At 39.9% G+C, this 22246-nt stretch overlaps 1 protein-coding gene and 1 long non-coding RNA gene across 6 annotated transcripts; both read left to right on the forward strand.

Moving 5' to 3' along the window:
- Positions 1–34: 34 nt before the first annotated feature.
- LOC136440815 (hexosaminidase D-like) lies at positions 35–22232 on the forward strand. Of its 5 annotated transcripts, none has more exons than XM_066436936.1 (16): positions 35–262; positions 12524–12626; positions 13305–13359; positions 13586–13695; positions 14313–14400; positions 14804–14882; positions 15175–15260; positions 15855–16038; positions 16488–16562; positions 17024–17095; positions 17457–17589; positions 18180–18262; positions 18561–18708; positions 19196–19306; positions 19758–19847; positions 20338–22232. In XM_066436936.1, the coding sequence occupies exons 1-16, from the start codon at positions 229–231 to the stop codon at positions 20525–20527; spliced, it is 1641 nt and encodes a 546-aa protein (XP_066293033.1). In that variant the 5' UTR covers positions 35–228; the 3' UTR covers positions 20528–22232. The 5 variants fall into 5 exon arrangements, with proteins under 5 accessions (XP_066293033.1, XP_066293034.1, XP_066293036.1 ...); XM_066436937.1 differs by having other exon boundaries at positions 19761–19847; XM_066436939.1 differs by having other exon boundaries at positions 18561–18678.
- On the forward strand, positions 9718–12224 carry LOC136440818 (uncharacterized). Its single transcript, XR_010756719.1, has 2 exons — positions 9718–11403; positions 11728–12224. It is a non-coding gene; the product is annotated as an uncharacterized lncRNA (long non-coding RNA).
- Positions 22233–22246: the final 14 nt, after the last annotated feature.

The following is a 22246-nucleotide window of genomic DNA, read 5'->3' on the forward strand; positions in this document are numbered from 1 at the left end:
AAGGTATTTTCACCAACTGTATCGGCCCTAGTAGTTTCGCTCAGTAACCTTTGCCCTTTGTCCAAACCCGAGGCAAGGTGTTTTTGTCTTGTCTCACATGCAGGTGAAAAACACGCTGCAATGTTCCTTTCTGGGTCATTGGTTTCTTAACATTTCACGAAGTGAACAACATTCCAGTAGAGGACCTGGCTCGGGGCTTGTATCGTTCAATTAGAAGGCGTCTTGTTCATGGCATTGGTCACAACATCACAGAAAGAAGAAGGTATGATAATTTGATAGCTTGTAACATCCAAGGACACTATATATAATGTCCTTGTAACATCATAGATTCATAGCACATAAACAAGGTATCTCTATATTTTGTTTCTTTGGTTGGACAAATCTTTCACGATAAATCCTTCATTGTATGTTGTTTCTAGATTGCATATTATGAAGCTTCAAGTCTAACGAACTTGAATTTTTTAAAAAAGGATTGCAATAATACTTGGTGCCATTTTGAATCAAGATTAACGTTACCGACTGGTTCCGGGTCCTTGGTTTCGGGTCTAGACAGGCTCAAATTTCTTGCAACGTACAGAATTTTTACACAAGTTACTCAAAGTACCCACCAATTGCTTGTAATGCTTTCACAATGTCTGTCAACATTGCATGGAAGTTTGTTCCATATTTTAATGTTACTGAATTTTGTAAACTTTCAGAAATTTTTTAATCATTGTTACATCTCAAGTCATAAGATTAAGACGAAATTAAGACAAGCAAATTGCCCTGGTTTATGTCACACTGTTGTTTTTTCTTAGAATTGTGAACACAATGCCAATAAAAAAATTAGTAATCAAAATGGAGGCACCACTTACAAGACCGTAAACTTTACTCTACTCTACTCTACTCTACTCTACTCTACTAAGAAAATGAGTACCAAAGAAGAAAGAACAAGAGTGGTGTTTAAAAAACACTCCGGCGACGTGAAGTATGGAAGAAAAGTGTGGACTTTGTCGGTTGAGGAGGTTTCTTGTTAAGGGGCTATGTTCCTCTTTTGGGCAGGTCATTAAGGGAGTGTTGGTACTGTGAGCTGCCCAGCAGTCTTTGGGTTGGAATAATCACCCATTACGTCATAACTTTAGGAAAGAATTACACATCTGCTTGTCAGGAACAATATCATGCTGGAAGCGTTATGCGCATGAGCACTCGCACGATGGGCAGAGAATGGCGGTCATGTTCTCCCATCCTATACACTATACGACCCGATTGGACGGGATTTTGACCGGAAAAGCTGATTTTATTGCGTTGGTACGTATGTTGTAACATTTTCAGAGGATAGAATTGCTTGTACATACTGCCTACCATTTCGTCATGTGTTGTACAGAGATGACGGAGGTAATAATGAGGAGACATGATTGGTGTTAAAAGTTTGTTGTTTATCATTTTGATCGGTAAGTATATGTATATTGAATATTTGTGTTACTTGTTGTATTGGTAAATATTGCCATGTAATATGTTGTACAAGTTATGACGTACTTTATATATGATCTATTTCATGTCGGATATTTTTAGTACTTCTAATGGTATGATTTAGATAAGTCAAGAAGTCCGCTAATGGTTAGACATGTCTATAAGATCTATATCGTGAAGTAGTATAAGTTATTTTAAATAGCAGCTAGGTATATATAAGGCGTTTCAATTACATAATTGTTATATGTAGTGATTAATGATAATGAATAACATAGTGGGCTCGTTCTCAATGAAATGTGCAAAGTAGCGATTTTCAGGTTCGAAAATTTAATCTCATTTTCCAAGCACACCTACCTCATTTTTAAAATAAACATCTCCTTTTATGATCCCCCAAAATATGACAGCTAATTTATCACGGGAAGTTACCGAAAATTTCGGAGCTTTGTTTAGACGTCCTTGGAGTTTACCAATATTTTTGCGACAAAAATCTTGAACATCAATTAATTGAATATTTCAATTTTGGAGCTTTCATGTCATGACATCGCCTTCAAAACCTATAGTTGAGAAGTCAGTATGTCTGGTAATACTTCTGTCAAATTTAGTGCCGTGTCGACAATTATAACTGTTTGAAGTGTTTCATTTAAGAATTAGAATGTCTGGAATTGTTTTTGCACTTTGACTTGTTTAGCAATTTAACAGAGACTGAATCTGATAGTTCTTGTAAATAGTTACATCCTCCGTTGATTCGAATTATTTACCTCTTACAACTTATATAACATACTCAATGTTGCGAAGTGAATGCGAACTAATACTGCTTAGAAGAAGTAAATCACTTGGATTAGAGGGAGGATCGTGGAAGAACGGTAACGGAAGTTACATACTGTCGCCAAAAAGCGTGTTCACCAGACGTACGTCGCCAAGTTGTAATTGATCGAGTTCTGATTTCTTGGGACATACGGACTGGCAAACTACATGTATAATTGCTTAAAGTAAATAAAAGGTACTTTTCTGCATCATGTATACCTACAACGTAGATACGGTCAACGTATATTTCACAGTCTGTGCAACTGGGGCAGAAATGTCCGCCCATTTGTCTTGTATTTCTCTCTCTTAAGCAGGCCGGAGTCACATAAATAAGGAACAAAACACTGATCGTACCAGTGTACTCAGTATGGCTACTCGTGTACTAAAAAATCATCTTCTTGACATTTACAGTACGTGGGAGCAATGTCTTCTCTGATAACTTAACTGCTAGTAACCACAAAGAGCCCATTGTCTCATTTCCTGTTAAATTTCTGACCTGAGCGTTGAGGAGAAATGAGTCGTACGCAGACGACTTTTATATCATTTGTCCATCTGCAGATGACAAAGCTCTGCAACCCTAATTTGTTGACGTTTTGATGCAGAAAGCGATATTCTGTTCAGCGAGAAATGAAGCTAATATATGTTCTGTATTAAAGGCTCTAGATATTACTTATTGTCTTGAGGTTTTTAAAAATTCAAATTTGAAAACAAAATCTGGAAGAAATAGTAGAATATTGGAATATGATAACCCTACAGAAGGGTTATTCTCAGTTGAATCCATACTTTTCTATTCTAGTTCAAACGCTTTTACATTGTGGTGCACAATTGCAAAAAAAATATGCACCAGGTAATATATTTTCCGCAACCGGTGTAAGTTCCGGTAACGGAACGCACAACAGTAATCTTTGGCTTTTTCTTCAAAGGGATGTTCAATTTTGCGTTTCATCTTTTATTAGTAAGACCACAGCAAGTAAATTTTATGGATAACATCAGCGCGCTCATTAATTTTCGCCTGATTTTGAAAAAAAAACAAGATTTTTGTACCCTTCGGCAATGGTCAACATACCGAATATAATGCAATTCGTCGCAAACTGCAGTCAGTTCTATCGCAATAACGTTCTAGATGCCATAAAAAGGCATTTGAAAATGTAAGAATTGTGAAAACTCCGTACAAGTGCATTGTACAATTATTGTGTATGCAAGCTGCAACAAGATTGCTCGTCTTCACCAACTTACAGGAAGACACTGTGCAGCCCTCAACTATCATTCTTGTAATATAGTGTGTAATTTCTGTGCCATTATTATCAACAACATGTAATCCAATGTGCTGTTCTTGAATGAAGTGAACTACTAACAGATTCAAAATTTCATTGCCCTCCGATGATATGTCCGACAAAGGCTCTGTGTTGTGCAATTGCTTGATATGATCCAGCAACATTGAGGCTCAATTGCTCACCTTTGATGGCATGTGTTGAAACAGTGTTCCATATGAATACCCAGTTGAATATAGTTGCTGCCCAGGTGTTCCATTGCATATTTATGCCCATGATGGTATGACATGTTTACTGTTGAATCAAGGTGGTCTCATTATGAAACGTTTTTGGTTGAATCCAGGAAGAAAAGACCTGTTGGTCGTGATATCATATTTTGTTGCCGCAAGTCTCGTTTAACAAGATTCATGATCTCAAAACTTGAAAATATAGGAATCCTGCTTTTTTTTACCCGCCTTGTTTTTTTTCCGCCCTATCTCATTAATTTTGGAGTCTGCGGAGGATGTCATCCATAAAATTTACTTGCTGTAGCCTAAAAGGACGTATGCATGGGCATTTAGAAAATGGGCAGTGTTCCTACACTAGGCCTTGTAAAAGGCATCCAGAGCATTTTATGAGGCTTGAAACTTGAATTTAAAAAATCAAATTTCTAATCATTCCTACACATGATAAGTTTCAATAACACTAATGCCATTACATATCGACATTAAAGGAGCAAACATACGATGTCGTTGTGTGGTGAGAACTGATAGAAAATCCAAACCCTAATAGACTGATCCTGACTGTCCATCACAATTAGCGGTTTGACCAATGAGAGAGTGACTGCATGTCCGTCGAATATTTACATTTTTATGTTTTAATTTTGCATTTCTACGTTTTGACGGAGGTGGGCGGGGCTATGGTATCGGTCTATTTACACTAGGTGCGTGACACTAAAAGATCACAATGTATCTTATTTTTGTGCCGCTTTTGAGCACTTTTGATTAGAAATCCGTCCGCAAATGCGGCAACTAGAATATGTCCAGTTTCCAAGCCTCATAAAAAGGTTTGGGTACCTTTAACAACACAGAGAGCATCAAACGATGGTAACGGAGATTACATTCATAACTGTTATGACAGATAAGTTATGTCTTCCTTTTGGGGAGGTGGTTCACAACAGATAACAAACACTTCTTATTTGTTACTTTAAAAAGCCAGAAAAGTTTTCAGTCGTCATAAAAACGACAGTTTGGCGCCTTATATGTGGCATATCTTGATGTCAGGAGCGTCTTACTCCAACGGTAACGGAACTTACAGAATTTGGCGACAGGCATAGACCACCTTGCACAGCATACAAGAACGGTGACAGGAGCGATCTGATTTGATTTCTCGGAGGGCTTCGGTAGTTGGATTCACCAGTTAACCGGTCAATCTCTGAACTGAATCGTTACGTTCTCGGCTGCTTTTAAAATTTTACATGTCTCCTCAGATCAGGCGACAGCCGTTTTGGAGGGCTTTTAAGAACACCTATTGCTATAAATTCTTCTAAGTCAAAACCCATAAGTAATGTTGTGGTGCATTTTTGTGAAACATAATAGGTGTTGTGGAAAAATGAAGAAAGCATCGATGGCGCCCGTAATTTGGCTCATATCAAATCACAAAGGCTGGCGACAGCAATTTGTACATTTGAATGAGCACGAGCGAGTGGTGTCACGTGATTGATGCATTGGGTAGGCCATTGAGTACAAAGTATGTAAAAAAATATATTCAGAATCACGTGTGTTATTGATAATAACTCAAGCTTATGTCAGTGATATAGTGCCAACAACGGAAGTCTCGAGTGATTGGTAATGCATGACGTACCTGATATATAATTTGATTTGACATAGCAAAGGCCAAAAGTAACACAACAGGTGGGTATTTCAAATGTGTTGCTGACCGAAAGTACTCAGGGGACTTGGAGCTATAATTGAAGTCATTTGTTACTTATCAATTCCAATAACGAATGATACGGTGCATCATCACTTTCCACATGTTTATCGATGTACAGTGTAGCATGATATCAATAATTATAGCACCTTAGATTGTGACTCTAAGTAGAGGTTGGTAGGTGATACAGTAATTTTTGATATGCTCCGTTTTTGTCAATCGTATATAACATGGTCTGCTACCGATGGCAATCATAAAGACAGCATAAATCCTGTTAGAAAAATGGTAATTGAAGGAAATTTAAGGACTTTCATTTTAGAATAGCAAGGGAACTGAGACATAGAGCACTGCTTAGCGTAGTTAACAGAAATCATTACATACGGGCTTATCTTCAAAATATTGCGGTCAGGTCGCGCATGGGCCGTCGGGAACCATTTGTTAAGGATACCAAATTCCTTATGTCCCCAAGGTGCTTGTGTTCTGCAAGTTTGACTATGCACAAACAGCTGCTCAACCACCGTACAGTAGGTTGGTGAGATGCGAACTTAAAGAAACAAACAGATGATACGTCAAACTGCAAATGTTCAAATTCAGCTTTCCCCCCCACGACTTGGGGACAGGATATATCCCCTGAGAAACATGCAGGTGGATGTATCAATCGGGGATATTTGACTTAATGAGGTCAAATGCTGTTAGTACAGACATGCTGCATTAACTTGTAGTAACATTATCTGATCCAACAGACGGTAGGTTGGTATATTTGTTTAAGTTTAGTCCCTTGCATGAACCTTTGTTTATCGTTTTTCTAGGGGCAAAAGAAGACTTGGTTTTCGTTGTGTAAATAGAAGATGTGTACACCGTTCTATGTTAGGGAATAGTTAAATATATGGTCGGGTGGAAATGTCAAGTTACCTCGGCGAGTTTGGAAGCAAAAGAGGACTGGGTTTTTTTGTGCTACATGTATTAAACAGAAGAAGTGTACAACGTGCTGCTAGGGAAGAGTTGTATAATTGATCGGGTGGGAATGTTAAACGCACGGGAAGGACCGATTTTTCTGATCATATAGTCAGGAGAGAGGAGCTTTTTTCCGTTGTTGTATCGCCAGGTTCAACTGTAGACTAGAACTCTGAAAGCAACACATACGTAACAGATCTGAATTGCTTGCATGAACCTTTGTTCATGGAGGCAAAAGAGGACTGGCTTTCAGTTGTGTAAACACGTGCTACGTTAGGGGCAAGTTGAATATTTAGTAGGGTGGGAGTTAAGGACCAATTTTCTGATCGCATAGGCGAGAGAAATATCCTCGGCGAGCTTGGAAGCAAATGAAGACTGGGTCCCCAAGGTGCTTGTGTTATGTAAGTTTGACTATGCACAAGATACGTCAAACTGCAAATGTTCAAATTCAGCCTTTTCCTCGCGACTTGGGGGACGCACGGCAAATGACACTTGCATGGTCACTGGCGTAAGCGTCTCAATCGCCATGACGAGTGTTTTAATCACCGTAGCACCAGACAGATTAGACAGCGACGTTTTGTTTTCATTTTCTTTACCTGAGAATCAAGATCACCCATACTAAACCCGATAAGATTTTAAGGACTTGACTGTCTGGTGTTACGGTGATTAAAACACTCGTCATGGCGATTGAGACGCTTCCGCAGTGACAGTGCACGTGTAAATGAAGAAATATAACTTATGATAAAATGTGACCATACGTTATGGGTAAGTGCCGGCCTTTATAATCTATTTTGGTGGCATTTAGGTCTCTACAACTGAACAAATAGTAAAATTGTGAGTAAATTGTGAATGGGAATAGCGACCCTTTTTTTTCAAAATGGGAAAAACAGGAGAGGCTATTCAGAGAGGCAACAAATTAATGTGTGGCCTAATTAGGGTACCGTAACTTCGGCATACGAATAATGTTGTCTCTCTTTGATTTGTCCGAAAGATATCAAGTAAACAGAAGGAAGAATTTCGCGTTAACTAACAACAACTTTCCTCTAGTAAATCATTTTTGACCGTATTAAGTTTCCGCCATTGCGGGGCGCGCCTTTGAACTCCATTCCACTAGGACGGTGCTCTCGTCGCCCTCTCTCTGCGACCGCAAATTGGCCAAAGGAAACGTAAAGCGCCGAGAGAGCGCCAACGTCACCCTGGGATCGCGGAGGGAGCGCCGAGGGAGCGCGCAGAGAGCGTCCTGGTCGCTATCCCCCCTGCGACTGTTTGGTTTTGAACCGGTTCAAAACCGTCACCGTCACGGTGAGAGCGCCGATAACGGCGATCCAACAATATATATCAATGAGCGCAGTAAGACGCAAAGATCTAGAGAGCGCGCGGCGAGCGCGGTGAGCACCATAAAAGTCATAAGAGCGCCCAAGGTAGGATCTAAGGGCCGCAGCGAGTGCCCAAGGAGCGCCCAATGGTCGCAGCTAGCGGCCGCTCGACACCGGTCAGACCCGGACAGCAGGAGTTGGCGTTGTATCAGACTAGCCATTGTTTGTGGTCAAATTTTCTGGAAGGCACAAAAATCGGTAACCTGTACATGGTACCACTAGTACTGCTTCTTCTTTGATTAACGGTGTTCCACGTGAAACATCGTACACAAAGAAAAGCCCGTTGTTAAGATAATTCAACAAGTGAGCCTGTCGTGGTCGCAGCCAGGTTTGAGTTTGAGTTTGATTTAGATCCACAATTAGCCTCATAAGAGGCTATTCTTCCTGTGGTCTACACAATATTTACACATTACAGCCGGGATATACAAAGACATACAACATGACAGTAGAGGACAATAACATAACTACACATAAGCTTAAGACCTCTGCCTGTCCAGAAAAGTCCAGTTACATTTCCATAAGGTCAACAACTCTGATCAACCTAGATCTGTCAACCTTGTTCTGATGACTTGACTGTCTGCCTAGCGTTACTGGGATTAAAGCACTCCCTTTACTCGTCATGGCGACTAAGACGCTCACGTATATAGTGACTGTGTCATTGGCCGTGCGCTCTTATTTGTTTTCTTTTTTTTATTTATCTATTTATCAAACTTCACAGAATGAAATCTGAGAGGTGTTGGCAACAGGATCGATGCGTCCTTTACAAGGCCAACACCTCCAGAGTACATTTAAAAACAAATAAAGAATCGTCAGTAATATACTATCACAATACATTCAAATAATGACAATAATAACAACCAAAAATGACAATAATGGTGGTAATGGATGTTTTATATTCCAAGTGTTTTTATATCCTCGTCCCCTTTGGAAAACAACTCAGGGTTGATTATGTACCTAGTCTTGTCTCCTCCAGTATACTGACACTTGAGAGCGAATCCTTCTGTTTTTGCCGCTAAAGGACAAATACACAAGGCACTAATCATTGGTGCTTTGTGTATTTGTCTAATGTCAGTGCGCGGAGGACACCCCGCATCAGATGGTCACCGCAATGTGGGTCGAAGCCTCGAATTGTTTAATGCCTATAATTTAGATTAATAGAAGTTGTCATGTAGAGAAGAGTAGATCAGAGTAGATCTTTTCAGCCAGGTAGTTACTTACTCACAGATCATGGTCACTTGATAAACTAAGAGAGACCGAACGAACACACATTTTGCCCCCTGTAACAGTACACCCCGAAACAAAGGCGAAAATAGGTCACTGGCCAAGCTTGACCTTTCACCGGGCTGGCGTGGGCCAACGCTCCGTAATACAGTACCAGGGTTTTCGCCGAATAAGCTAGATTTTCTCATCTAAATATTACAGTAGACATAATGTTTTCACCAATCAGCAGTGCGATACAATCAGATCCTCCCTCGAACCACTATATGATAATGCTGATTGACGTATCATGACTGAGGAAGTCCCTGCTTGCGCACTGAAAGCTCCACATTCTCAGTGGAAGATCTCAAGGCTAGAAGTCTACCGGCCGCGCTCCGGGGGACTTCTAGCCCGAGAGCACCGGCTCCCCCGGGCTACAACTGCCCGGAGCGTGGATTAAGATCGGGCGGGCTGACTGTTCTTGGGCCACCGTAGGAAATCGCTAGCGACCCGGTGCTAGTCTGGGCTCCCGGGGTAGGGGAGTCACTGCGGCGATGATACTAGCATCTTACTGGCTTGGTCACCAGTGACCCGCTCGTAAACAACAGGTACTGGGACAAGTTTTCTCATCAAACATTAGGTTGACTGACGCTGCCGCGTGAACTCCTACCGGATGCACAAGACTACCGTGGGACGTAAAGCCCCCTCTGCCCCAAAGAGAGCCCGACTTCACCACGGTAGGCTGAATGCATATGCCAGGTTAGAGTCCATGTGCTCCTTGGGTAGATGTTTTCTTTGTTCATCTGTGCTACTGCCGAGACGTCTGAGTTTTCTCTTGGTTGGTGAGTTCTGTTAAGCTGATTTGACTCTTAATTTGAGTGCATTTTTTCACTTTTCCTTAATGCCATACCTTGTGTCTGAGTGAATGAGAGGCTTAGACGTTGTTTTGACATTTTGGAATCTGCTAACGTTACAGATCAGGAATTATTCGTTTTGTTATTCTGATACATTAATAATTGTTGTACACTTGTCGTCCAGAATAATATTTGATTTTTTTTCATTATGGTGACGGGCTTCTCAATGTGTCACTAACGTTACATGGGGAATGATTAGCGACGAGTTGACCATTTATCACCGTTTTCGACAATGTCAACAGTGCGTTAACGTGATCTGGAACAACTTGTGTGTTCTTGTGATCATGGGGTACCGGGTACGGGCTGTGCGAGTGGACATTTCTTCGTCTGTTGCGGATGGTGCCGTAGAAATAGGTCACACAAGAGTCAAGAGTACATGTACTAAAGAAGTAGCACTTTTATCAGTTTCATTCTGAATTTACTTCTACATCTGTTGGTTTTATACTATGCCAGTGCCAGTTGTACGGACTTCGCTAGTTTTCGGTGTTTGAAGGATTTTTTTAGGGTTAGCTGTAGTATAACGATTAGAAATGCATGTTGTTTACGGGCGTCTCTGGGCGGCCAGGAAGGGCCTAGGGGACCCTGTTCCCCGGGCATCTGTTTTTTCAAGTGTGCAGGATTAAAAGGTATGTTGTTTACGTATCCGATGGTAGTGAGCTTTTGTTTTTATTGAATCAGTATCTATTAATGTTTGGTATTATATATTTTGTTTTCTTTGTACCCATTGTATGGCAATTGGTAATTAGCTGTCAGTTTTTTGAAGGCACCTAACGTTTACAATGTACTTATACTCGTCCATGATTGATTGTATTTTGTTTTATGCATAGATCTATTTGTTTGTAGGGGTGTTGCATTGATGATTGATGTACTGTATTAAGTTAGTGGGCTATAGTCGTTGTCAATTTCTACTCGTTGTAACGTTAAGTCTTCTTTTGTAACGGTGCCCATGTAGCAGTTGTTTTGTCTGTTCTGGTTAGCTGTGCTTTTAAGTTCAATCAGTAAAAAGTTCGCCAACTGTACATGTGGTCCAAATTCCAACTAGTTGCGTGGATTGTATGATTGAGTAATAATAGTGTTGATAATGACTGGCTCATGTTTCTCCGGCTCAGTTGCTAATGTACCAGTTACCGGATCTGTTATATTTTTCACTGTGTAAGAGGACATCGAAATTATGGTTAACGTTTGATCTATAGGACGTCATGTTCCGCCGGGATTTTCCGGTCTTACCTAACTTATAAGTTATATTCGCCCCTCTTCGACAGGACTTACATTTGTATCTGTCGAGATTGGATACTCCAGTAACGGACTGTTTCCCCTTCTTCAGGTCAGGCCCTGAGTTTTGGCCCTGGATGGCCAGTAACGGCCCAGGGGACCATGTTCCCAGGTGTATATTTTTCTTGCATTTTCAGTAAACCTCACACGTGTAGTGAGGACCCAGGACCACTGTCAGGGACACGCTATGTTCTACTATCTTCGTCTATCCCCTGCCCGTCGCATATAGGACAACGTGAAAATCGATATGTTACAGAGGTAAGCCAACATTGACAATAGTGTTTCTGTCGTTTTTGTTAATCTGAGTAATATGCAGTTCATATGTTGTGTCCTTTTAAGGTCTTTCCTTAATACATGTAAATAACAAACATATAACTTTAAACCTTTCTATACGACATGCGCTCTCTTGCGCTATCTTGAATTCTGTCAAAATTGTCGGCTCAAATGCGTTGTATATACATGGATATGAAACAAACAAATCCCTGAATCGTGTTCATGCGGGGGAAGAGCATAGCTGCACAGACCATATTGTGACAGACAGGTTAATGACAATGATTTATTTTGTGCCCTTTTCTCTCTTAGTGCCCGCGGGTGAACTTCGTCATGGCTACCTTCAGACTGCATAAGGAATCATCGTAGAAGAATGGGAGTTTTCGACGATAACATTCACCCAGGAGAAACATTGAATGCAGGATCATCGCGAAAGCAAAATGAAAAAAAAAAAAAAAAAAAACACACACAATGAAATAGCAAAGTTCACGCAAATACACATAACAAAAGAAACGCAAATAGATAAAAACTCTCCGACACACAAAACATGCCCAATGTTCGAGAAACCTTGTCTCTGCGTCCTTTCTTTATCCCTTTATATGTTAGCTGTAGTCTTCAGAGAGCATCTAAAAGAACCTGTATCAGCTACATGTCGAAACGCAAGATCCTTTATTGTAACAAGTTCGAAATTAACAAACATATGGATGAAAAGCTGTGACATATTGCATCATGATCTACATTGCAACATACCCTGCCAAACAATATTTCTACATTGTAGAAGTAAAAGCTTATCAAAAACATTGGCAAAATGTTGTAAAAGTGTGTAAAAACTACCGCCTTTCCTGTGCCCGACGCATTACATTTGAGTTCCTCCCTGTTAAGTGCAAACACCGTTCCCGCAAGGTATTGTCAAAAACCAATTCCCTGGGGAATGCGTGCGTGGAATATTTAGAATTCTTTCAACTTTGATCCCAGCACTATACGAACGGCTCCGCCCCAGAGGCGTCGCCAAAAAAAAGAAGTTGTGTATTTCAAAGTATTGCATATACTGAATAAGAGTAGCAAACTTTACATACCGTATTTCAAACTAACACTTCCTCCTTTTCAGTTTCAGTTGCCTCAACAAGTACATCAGTAGAAGAAGCAATGGAGACAGAAGAAGGTTCCAGCCAGACTGGTGCAAGTGCAGAAAGACAAAATCCCAAACATAGGTCAGAAATTATAAATGAGATTAGTCTATAATTATAAGACTCTATATGGTAGTATAATCTACTAGTATGATCAACGTTTATAGTCTTCATTAACATGTAATTTGGCGGATCATACTGTATGCACAGAGGTTCACAAGACCTTAAGACAAAGTAGGCCAGGTTTATTACAACTTGAACAACAACAGGATGAGATTTTTTTTTTTGTTTCAAGGCATCCTCATTTGAGGTGAGGCATGATGTTTTTTCAAGTAGCTAGTGATAGTGCAATGCGGCTTTGCTACGGCTCGCTTTTTTGCACACCGGGTCACCCCTACTCTTCTTGATAAGTGTGTTGGGTTCTTTTACGTGCAGAGGTTTGACGCTTGAGGCTCCCTCATACACTGGGCCGCCGGCTTTACGTTACCATCCGAAATGCCGAATGCAATCCCTTACAACATGTGGCTGGAGTCGACCCCTAGGATTGAACTAGGGTCCACAGATCCACAGAATTCGATCCAGATGGCAAAGCAGCGGGGTTGCATTACCGCTTGCACCACGGGTACTTGTAGTATAAAGTGTGTACATGTATGATTGGAAGTGTTTTGTAATCTGTGTGTTATATTAGTGATAGTAAAAACCTGTGGGAAGTTTTACTCAACAGTTCAATTGAATTTGTATTGCTTATCTGCCCACTCCCAGACTAGTTCACCTTGACCTGAAGGGGGCACCTCCCAAACTCAGCTATCTGGCTCAGGTGAGTGTCTAACTTTGCATGGCCTGACTTCACGATGTGGGAAAAAGTTTGTAGTGTAATCACAAAATCATCTTTCGTTTGCGAAGTATTAGCTTATTAGTCTTCATAGGAGGCTAGTCAGCTTTCTGATATGGTGTATTTTTGTGCTTATCCTGTACACTGGTGATGCAATGTGTCAAGATTTTAAGGATTTTTAAGAAGGTTTTGTTGACATCTATTTGATCAGGTCATCCCCCTGTTTAAGAAGTTTGGTGCAACAGGACTGCTGGTTGAGTATGAGGACATGTTTCCATACAACGGTGAGCTGAGGGACCTGGCTGCTGCACATGCCTACAGGTAGAGTTAGATATATACACTTAGTCTGGTACTCCTCTTACATCAATAAAGGTTAGAAAATTATTCACCCATTTGATTTGATTCTACCATTTCTTTCAGCAACTCTAGTCTAGTGTAGATTAATAAAACTAAAGTGTCTATTGAGAAGTAATGCACAACATGTACAAAAGTTACTCAAGCAACTGGATAGGTTTTGTAAACCTTCAGAAAAAAAATTCGAAGTTTCAGATAGCATCCACTATCATTACAAAACCTATCCAATTTAATGAATAACTTTTGTACATGTTGTGCATTACTTCTCAAGAGACACTTTAGTTTTATTAATCTTCACTAGACTAGAGTTGCTGAAAGAAATGGTAGAATCAAATCAAATGGGTGAATAATTTTCTAAAGGAGTTGCCAACTGCAGAGTTGCAAATATGTAATTCCATGGCCAACTCCAATTCATTCACCCCATTTGTCCAATTTCTACAATTTTTTACAGTAACCAATGGAGTCTTGTGAAGACTATAGTTTTGTGTCTCTGTTAACCTTTAGTTTTTAAAAATCTTGAGCATCAGTATTATGACATTGTGGACAGAAATCACCTTTTAAGATCATTTGTTTTTGAACTTCAGCCAGGAAGAGATCCAACAGCTTCAGGAGTTAGCAAAGGAACATGACATGCTGTATGTGCCACTGGTGCAAACCTTCGGCCACTTTGAGGTAAGATGGCGTCTAACACAGCAAGTAATGCTCTTAACACGTTTAAAAGATAAGCGCCCAAACTGTCTTCTGTGCATTGTTGATATTTCAATAGAATTTCATTTAATTTGAGTCTATTTATAATTCAATAACCTTCAATAGTTCTTGTGTAAAAACATTTTTTTTTAACAATCTGTATAGACTTCAAGTAAAATTGACTTCATTTATCATGATAAATATATGTTACACATGGTTTTCCAAATATAAGTACAGTACATGTATGTGCAAGCTAAAGGGGACTGTATACAATAAATCAAGAATGAACCTTATAATCTTTTTTGCATTGGCTGTTGTACCACTTCAGTGTACATAAATGTTCTATTTGAAAGGCTAAGCTTATATTCACATGTTTATTCTCCTACAGTTTGTGCTGAAACATGACACATTTCGACACCTGCGAGAGGTGGACATGTATCCAATGGCTCTCTGTCCCAGCAATACAGGTGGGCTTCTCTGTGACACGACAGCAACTCTTCATGCATTTCAGCCCTCTGTTTCCTTGAGGAAACAATTCTTTTTCTCATTGACAAAGGTTTAAGTAGACATAGGTAATAAGATACAGAATACAAATAAAGTTACTCAAAGAACGGAATAGATTTTGTTCATTGACGAAAGGTAGTGGATGCTACCTGAAATGTCTGACTGTTCACAAAATCTATCCAGTTGTTTGAGTAACTTTTGTATGGTAGATTCTCTTTACAACTTGAGACATCATGTCTTGTCTTTTTTTGTCAGAATCGATAGTAGTAGTGAAGAAGATGATTGATCAGCTGATGGCAGCACACCCAGATGTTAGATACCTGCACATTGGTGCTGATGAGGTATGCCTACTGAACGTCTATCCCTCTATGCTGTTCTATCAGTTTGACAGACGTTAAGCTGTTTACACTGTTACTTGATATTACAGTTTATTTTGCCACTTAAATGTATCTGGTAAGGGCTGTTTTGCAGAATGAGCCAACCATCTTTTATCTGTCCCTTTTATATGCCCTTTCTTGTTGGATAGCCTTTCCTTAAGGTTCCTAGCTTTTGATGCAACTGTTTAAACATTCCAGGTGTTCCATCAGGCGCTGTACAAGACATTTAGATTGTATGTTGCAAGTGTGCCACCTTACCCTTTGTAAGATATGTACATTTATATTGTGTTACAGACTTGCAGGTGTTGTACCTTGTGCTTTGTAAGACTTATAGATTTGTATGTTTCAGGAGTTGCACGTTGCATTGTATTAGACATGTATGTCATATGTTACAGGAGTTACATGTGGCCTTGTGTAAGATGTGTAACTTTGTATGTTGCAGGTATTGTACATGTACCTTGCATTGTGTAAGACATGTATATTGCATAGGACATGTATATTGTGTGTTTCAGGTGTTCCACCTGGCCCTGTGTAAGACATGTTTATTGTATATTTCAGGTGTTCCACCTGGCCCTGTGCAAGACGTGTAAGTTGCGGCTGGCGGAGCAGACCTGGACGGACCGTCAGCTGTTCCTGGACCACATCATGACGGTGCTGAGCTACATCAAGGTCATGTACCCCAATGTCAAGGCCATCATGTGGGACGACATGTTGAGGGAAACCAGCATGACTCATCTGCAGGGTGGGTGTGGCCATGTCGGGTCATTGTGCATTTTGAAAAGTAGTTTGTTGTACATTTATGCAAGAAGGTTATCTTTATAACCTCCTGGATAATGATATAAGTAAGGTACTGGTCCTTGAAAGTATCAAGAATACCGATCATGGGAGAGAAAAGGAGGAAATGCCAAACTTTTGTCAACTTTTGCCTATTAAGTCTGTCATTGAATTTGGGTTCCAACTTTGTCACTCCCCTATGTATGACCATGGTCTGTTGCCTCCCTACCCTATATAGCCTATTGTGTATTTTCTGCCCTATGTATGACCATGGTCTGTTGCCTCCCTACCCTATATAGCCTATTGTTTAGTTTCTGCCCTTATGTATGACCATGGTCTGTTGCCTCCCTACCCTATATAGCCTATTGTGTAGTTTCTGCCATATGTATGACCATGATATGTTGCCTCCCTTAATAGCCTATGGTATAGGTGAGATGGTGGAGCCCATGGTGTGGTGTTACCTGCCCAGGCTGTCTGGAACATTCCTCACTGGTATGTCTGCTCTCTTGTATGAGCCTGTAGCTGGGATCCAAACCTATCATAGCTGCCTATGGTCAGTCTCTTTTGTCCTATATCTTATATTTGCGGAGAGGACGAAAGAGGCTTGACAGCTATTATAGATAGGTTTGATACCAGGCTACTCTGATACTAGTATATGATAATATTATGCTTTTTTAATTATGATTTTTATGCATACTGTGTACAGCTTCTGTATGACATTTAAGCCATGTATTTACAAGTAAGCACAGAAATTATGGTAGCTTGGCTCATTTTACTGTGTGTTTTTACTATGTGTAGCTAAGTAATACCATGCAAAGTGTTGCATTTGCAAATGTATATCAATATATGTCTTAAGTAACTTGAATTTCCAGGATGATCATAATGAATTGGGAGCTCGAGCAATATGGGACCCACAGAATACTAAAGGCTAATCAAATCTGTACATGCTGCAGTTTCTTTTGAAGACCTGTGGAAGAAATATGCTGCTGTCTTCAAGTCAGCGTGGATTGGGACAGCATTCAAAGGTAGTTGTTTTGTTGTTCCTTTTTTTGTTACATTGTCACATTTACAAACCGGTGCCCTGCCAAACAGTTTGTGGAAATGAATAGTGTGATATGAAGACAATAAAACACACAAAACATTATTAAGAATTACTGATGTGCATAATTTGTGTATATCTTTTGAAATACAATTTTACATTTTGTTCCTGTCAACAGCCTGGTCTGGCCCCAGTTTGGATATGTGACCGTAGCATTATTTTGTGTGTTTCCATAGCATAATATCTAATACCTGTATAACAGAATATTATCTACATTCATATGCTGATCAGTCATTTAGTTTCACAGTCCTTGTCAGTTATGAACAGTGACCAATGTTTCCATACAGGTGCTACGGGTAGTTCGCAGTACATTGTCCCCATTAACTACCACCTGCAGAACCACATGGCCTGGCTGGCTCAGCTGGACAACATTCCCTCCAGTCTGACTGTGCAGGGCTGGGCACTCACTGGATGGAGTAGGTCAGTTCACTTCTTTATTCTACTTTCTACTTGAAAGTACCACTGTCATGTACAAATGGAGATCTAAATAAAACAAACAAACAAACAAATGTATCCTTCCTCGGCGACATAACTCAATTGGACGCAAAACTTCCAAAGGTAGCATTAGAGAACCTTGGCCCGTGTAAAAAATCACGTATCAGCTCCAAGAATTCTGCAAAGGAGGCTGTCTGTCATGCAGGTTACTGTAAATTCATTTGTATACTTTTACAGGGACTGAATTTTGGGATAGAAGGGGAAATGAGTTTTTTTCAAAGTTTGCAGTTAAAATAATTCTGTAGTTGGTGGTGTCATGAATTTGCATGAATTTGAAGAGGTCACTGCAAGACCAGGAAAACAGAAACACCGTAAAACAGTTCAACATTTAAAGTACAATGTATGTTTTCATGATATTTGCTGGTGGGTTTAGTTTCAAGAGTTTAAGCATGAAAAGAGCAAGCAATAAATTTTGGAGCTTGGGTAATCTTGTGACATGAGTACTTTACATTTGGTGTCATGAAATGCCAAGACATGACAAAACCTATTTAGTATATTTTTCTCTCTCCTTGCAGATATGACCACTATGCTACACACTGTGAGCTGCTACCAGCTGCTATACCTTGTCTGGCACTCTGCCTTCAGACAGTGGTACATGGTGGGTTCAATCATGTTTTCAGCAAACTAGACATGATCATAGGCAAAATACATTGAAGGTTGACCAAATTTGGAAGAAAATTTTGGAGATTAACATGTGCACATGTCTCAACACTTAAAACCTTCTCCCTGCTGCACAACTCTGTAACCAATAGAGAATGGGGTGCCACATAGCTATTTCAGTGTGTTAAAGGTAAGAAATTAATCATAAGGCTATGTGATATTTTCTCTATGCTGTAAATGTTTGGGAGAAATGTTTATACCATCTCATGATTGGTAAATATCTTTCTTTTTGTTAGGTGGCTTCACAGAGGACTGTGACTTCCACAGGAAGGTTTCCGAGGAGCTGGGCTTCTCCCAAACCCTGCAGGTCCAGCTGGTACCCAAGTCAGTCTGTGCAGTATCTTCTCAACATCAGTGTGTGTCAGCAGTCATGATGCATAACCAGTCAGTGGTTAAGCATCACACTGTTAACCTTCTCCCTGCTGCCTAACTCTGTAACCAATAGAGAATGGGGTACCAAACGGCTACTTCAGTGTGCAAGGTTAATGAGCTTCGGCCAAGTTTGTTGAGCATCAGATGGTCTCCAAATTACAAATTGCCGGAGTGGGGACATTTGGCGATCTGTAAAAATTGTGATTGGACACCAGCAGTATTGCTGCCAAAAAGCCCTTTTGAGCTTGCAGACTTGTTGGGCAAACTGTTTTCCTGCTGTGATGCTGATCTCGACAGATTTTGATATAATTTCAGCACTTAAAGTTCAGTGATTTATTAAGTGCCTTACAAACATAGGGATTTGGTTAAATCGTTAAAGTAAACCCTTTTTATTTACTCTTCAAGACTTTTACAAATCAAAGTGGCACAACTTTCATTTGTACATCCTCTCCTGTTTTCTGTACAAATGAGTTGAAGGAATGCCCCTTGGTACTTTCAGAATTAAGACCATAGCGCGTGAAGGCACATTTCCTGGTGCGAAGCTGTTCCAGGGTGTGCATGTCCTGGTGAACCTGGACGCTGACTACATAGAATTCCTCAACGGAGACAGGTTAGTTTTAAGTCTGTCACTTCAAAATGCAATCTGCTAGGAGGCCCAAAATCGACTGTGACCTTCATCTTTCCAAAACATACCCACAAACCAAATATCATCACAATCAAGAAATCTAGGAGGATTGCAGAGCTTACGAATAGTGAAAGGATCTGGATACAGATCTTTTCTAGAACTTGTTTTCTTCTTCCATTTGCCGAGATATATCCACAAGAAGGCATTAAAAATCAATTGACATAGTAATCAAAAGACTCTTGACAATAAACTTTTCAAAATTGTATCCAGTTGCTCAAGTAGCTGTCTTTTGGCATATTATATTACCTGGATGTCTAACCTTCATCGATGTAACTTTAGTAATCCATATTCAAAATCAACGAATTGGGGTAACAGATTAACAAACAATAGTAGACTTTTTTACGATATGCTGTTTCCCGTGGCCTGCTCCCCTAAGCAGGTACACAGGCTGGATGACAGACTACCATGTCAGGAAGAACTTCACCAACCCCTGTCACCTGGAGTTCATCATACACATGGCCTCCAGGTATGGCTCCAATGTCTTATATCAATCATTTTTGGTGTATTGATGTATTTATGAAGACATTGCAGTCAAGGCTGAATGGTGCCTTCTTCTACAAACTGTAAATTCATTTACTATCACACATTTTTATTTCATTTTATTTCATGGTCGGTTTTTGCAGTGCAGCATTATCTACATTGAAACATATTTGCAATGGTGTTGAAATAGTGCATGGACGTTACTAAGTTTATCTTTCTTAGATCTGAATGTGTGCAGAGTGAGAAACAACTGTATTTCTCAAGCTTTCAAATGTGTGATGGCAAGTGTGTGATGACGGTTGAACTTGATAAAAAAATGTGGCTATTTTGCAATAAGGGATCACACTTCCGTTCAGGTCACGTGACATAGGCTTTGGGTCATTTCAACTTGACTGATGGAAAGCGCTTAACTTTGTGTACAGAAGTAGCATATAACATCTTAATAAGGTTTCAACTTATTTTTATTCAATCTCCAGACTCCAAGAAGAGTTCACCAAGCTTCACAGAGAAATGGACCGTACCCTGTCGGAGATGTATGACCCGAGCACTGTGGAGGAGTGGCTGGTGGTGCACTTTAAGTCTCCCATAGACAAGCTGAGTGAAATCCTTGGAACTGCAAAGACACAAATTGAACGTTATTCCAGCAGGACTACATGTAGCAGCTAGTTATCTGGGGAATAGCTAAACTGTGAGGATATTATGTGTTTCTTTTGTCGGTGTCAGCTCGATGTGCAAATTCTAATGCTGTTGCTGGTGTTATGTATGCTGTTACTGTAGCTTTCTGCAAACATGCAGACTGCCACTCTAAATCTGTTACATCCCCTTTCCACTGAGCTAGCAACCATTGAGCAAGCTCAAAATCTAATTCATACAAAGTATTTTTTGTAGATTTATATTTTTGTGTTTCAAATCATCATGATTGGTAACTTTTACACCATGAGTCATATTCAATTGGTAATGTCGTAATTCATGATTCAATTCCAATTTTGGATGATCAGTCTCCATCCAGTAAAAGGTGGCCTAAGTTTAGACACAAGTTATCATTGTGTTCCTGTGAATGTATCTGACCGTGTCTAAATCTCCAAGCAGGTCTTTAAGTTGGCAAGACAGTATCCATGGGTAGGAATACTATCCATCGCACAGCTCCGATCCCAACCAAAAGATCTGCTTTGAGATTATAAATACACACTGTAGATGTTTCCTGACTGGGGAAGTCTCAACAACTTCCAAACACTTCTGTACTGCATAGCAAAACTTACTCTATTTTCCTGTAAACCTGACAAACTTTCTCTTCCTCCTCACCTTGAACATATGTGTTAGGAGCCAAATCATTCCAAGTAATGTGCTTGATAATCGTTGTGATGCCAGCAGACCTTGGCTCTATCATCACCTGTGTGCTAGTAAATCAAACTCTTGTACACCAGCAGACACTTAAAAGTAATAGATTTGTGTTTTGTGAACTGGGTTGTCTATTTCATATCCGTAGCACTGCATCATGTAATGCTTGAAAATGTTTGCAAGAAGGAAGTAGAATCATACAAAGAAAACCCTGTAAGGGAACTTTCAAGAGCCCCACAGTAAATATGGGGATGGTCACTTATCTTTATTGTTAACAGAGATTATATGCTTAACATATCTATGTAATAGATAAAACTTCAACTCATTGGAGGATAACTGCTTTACTTTTTATATATAGATAGTATATCGTGCAAGTGTCTTAATGTTGTGAAGCAAGGGGAAGGTAGACTGAACTACTGGCTCAAGAGCTATGCTTGCATTATGAAATATAATCTTGAGATATGTGTATGGCAATGGCTGGCAGGTGATGGAACTTAGCAATGTCATTATTAGCAACTGGTAACTGCTGTCATTTGTCTAGAATGTCAGCTGATCCTTGTCACTGGGCAATTATGTCATGAAGAGATCAGGCTTCTTGCTGCTTTTTTTAATTCTTTTGTTCTGTTTTACGGTTTATGTTTGTATATTTCGTATTGGTAACCTAGCTAGCTAGCCATGATGACTTGAAAATAAGGAGTATATTCTTTGGGAATCAGATCTCTGTTACTTTTAGGAATTCTTTATCACTTTTCAAAAGGAGACTTGACAGACATCTGTCAATCTGAATTCTGATTTTGAGGTACAAGAAAAAAGAGGTACATGTAATCACAAGTGAAGTCATGGTCCAAGAATAGAACAAAGTCCACACCATATTATTTACTGGGGACAAATAAGCTTATGGTAGCTGGTACATGTATTACATGTACTTGGGATGCATCAGTTTCCTGTATGCAACATCCAATATTGTTTGTCACATGTCAATGGCTACAAACCACATTGCATTAAAGGGCTCTGCGGATACGTTTCCAAAGTACAGGGTGTAGACTG

This window comes from Branchiostoma lanceolatum, chromosome 8 (genome assembly GCF_035083965.1).
Source record: "Branchiostoma lanceolatum isolate klBraLanc5 chromosome 8, klBraLanc5.hap2, whole genome shotgun sequence".
In the NCBI taxonomy this organism is placed as follows: domain Eukaryota; kingdom Metazoa; phylum Chordata; class Leptocardii; order Amphioxiformes; family Branchiostomatidae; genus Branchiostoma; species Branchiostoma lanceolatum.

Coding starts and splice junctions, on each gene's coding strand:
- LOC136440815 (XM_066436936.1), top strand. CDS start 229: ATGGCATTGGTCACAACATCACAGAAAGAAGAAG. Junction 15,261..15,854: donor TGCACATTGGTGCTGATGAG/GTATGCCTACTG, acceptor TGTATATTTCAG/GTGTTCCACCTGGCCCTGTG. Junction 19,307..19,757: donor GAATTCCTCAACGGAGACAG/GTTAGTTTTAAG, acceptor TGCTCCCCTAAG/CAGGTACACAGGCTGGATGA.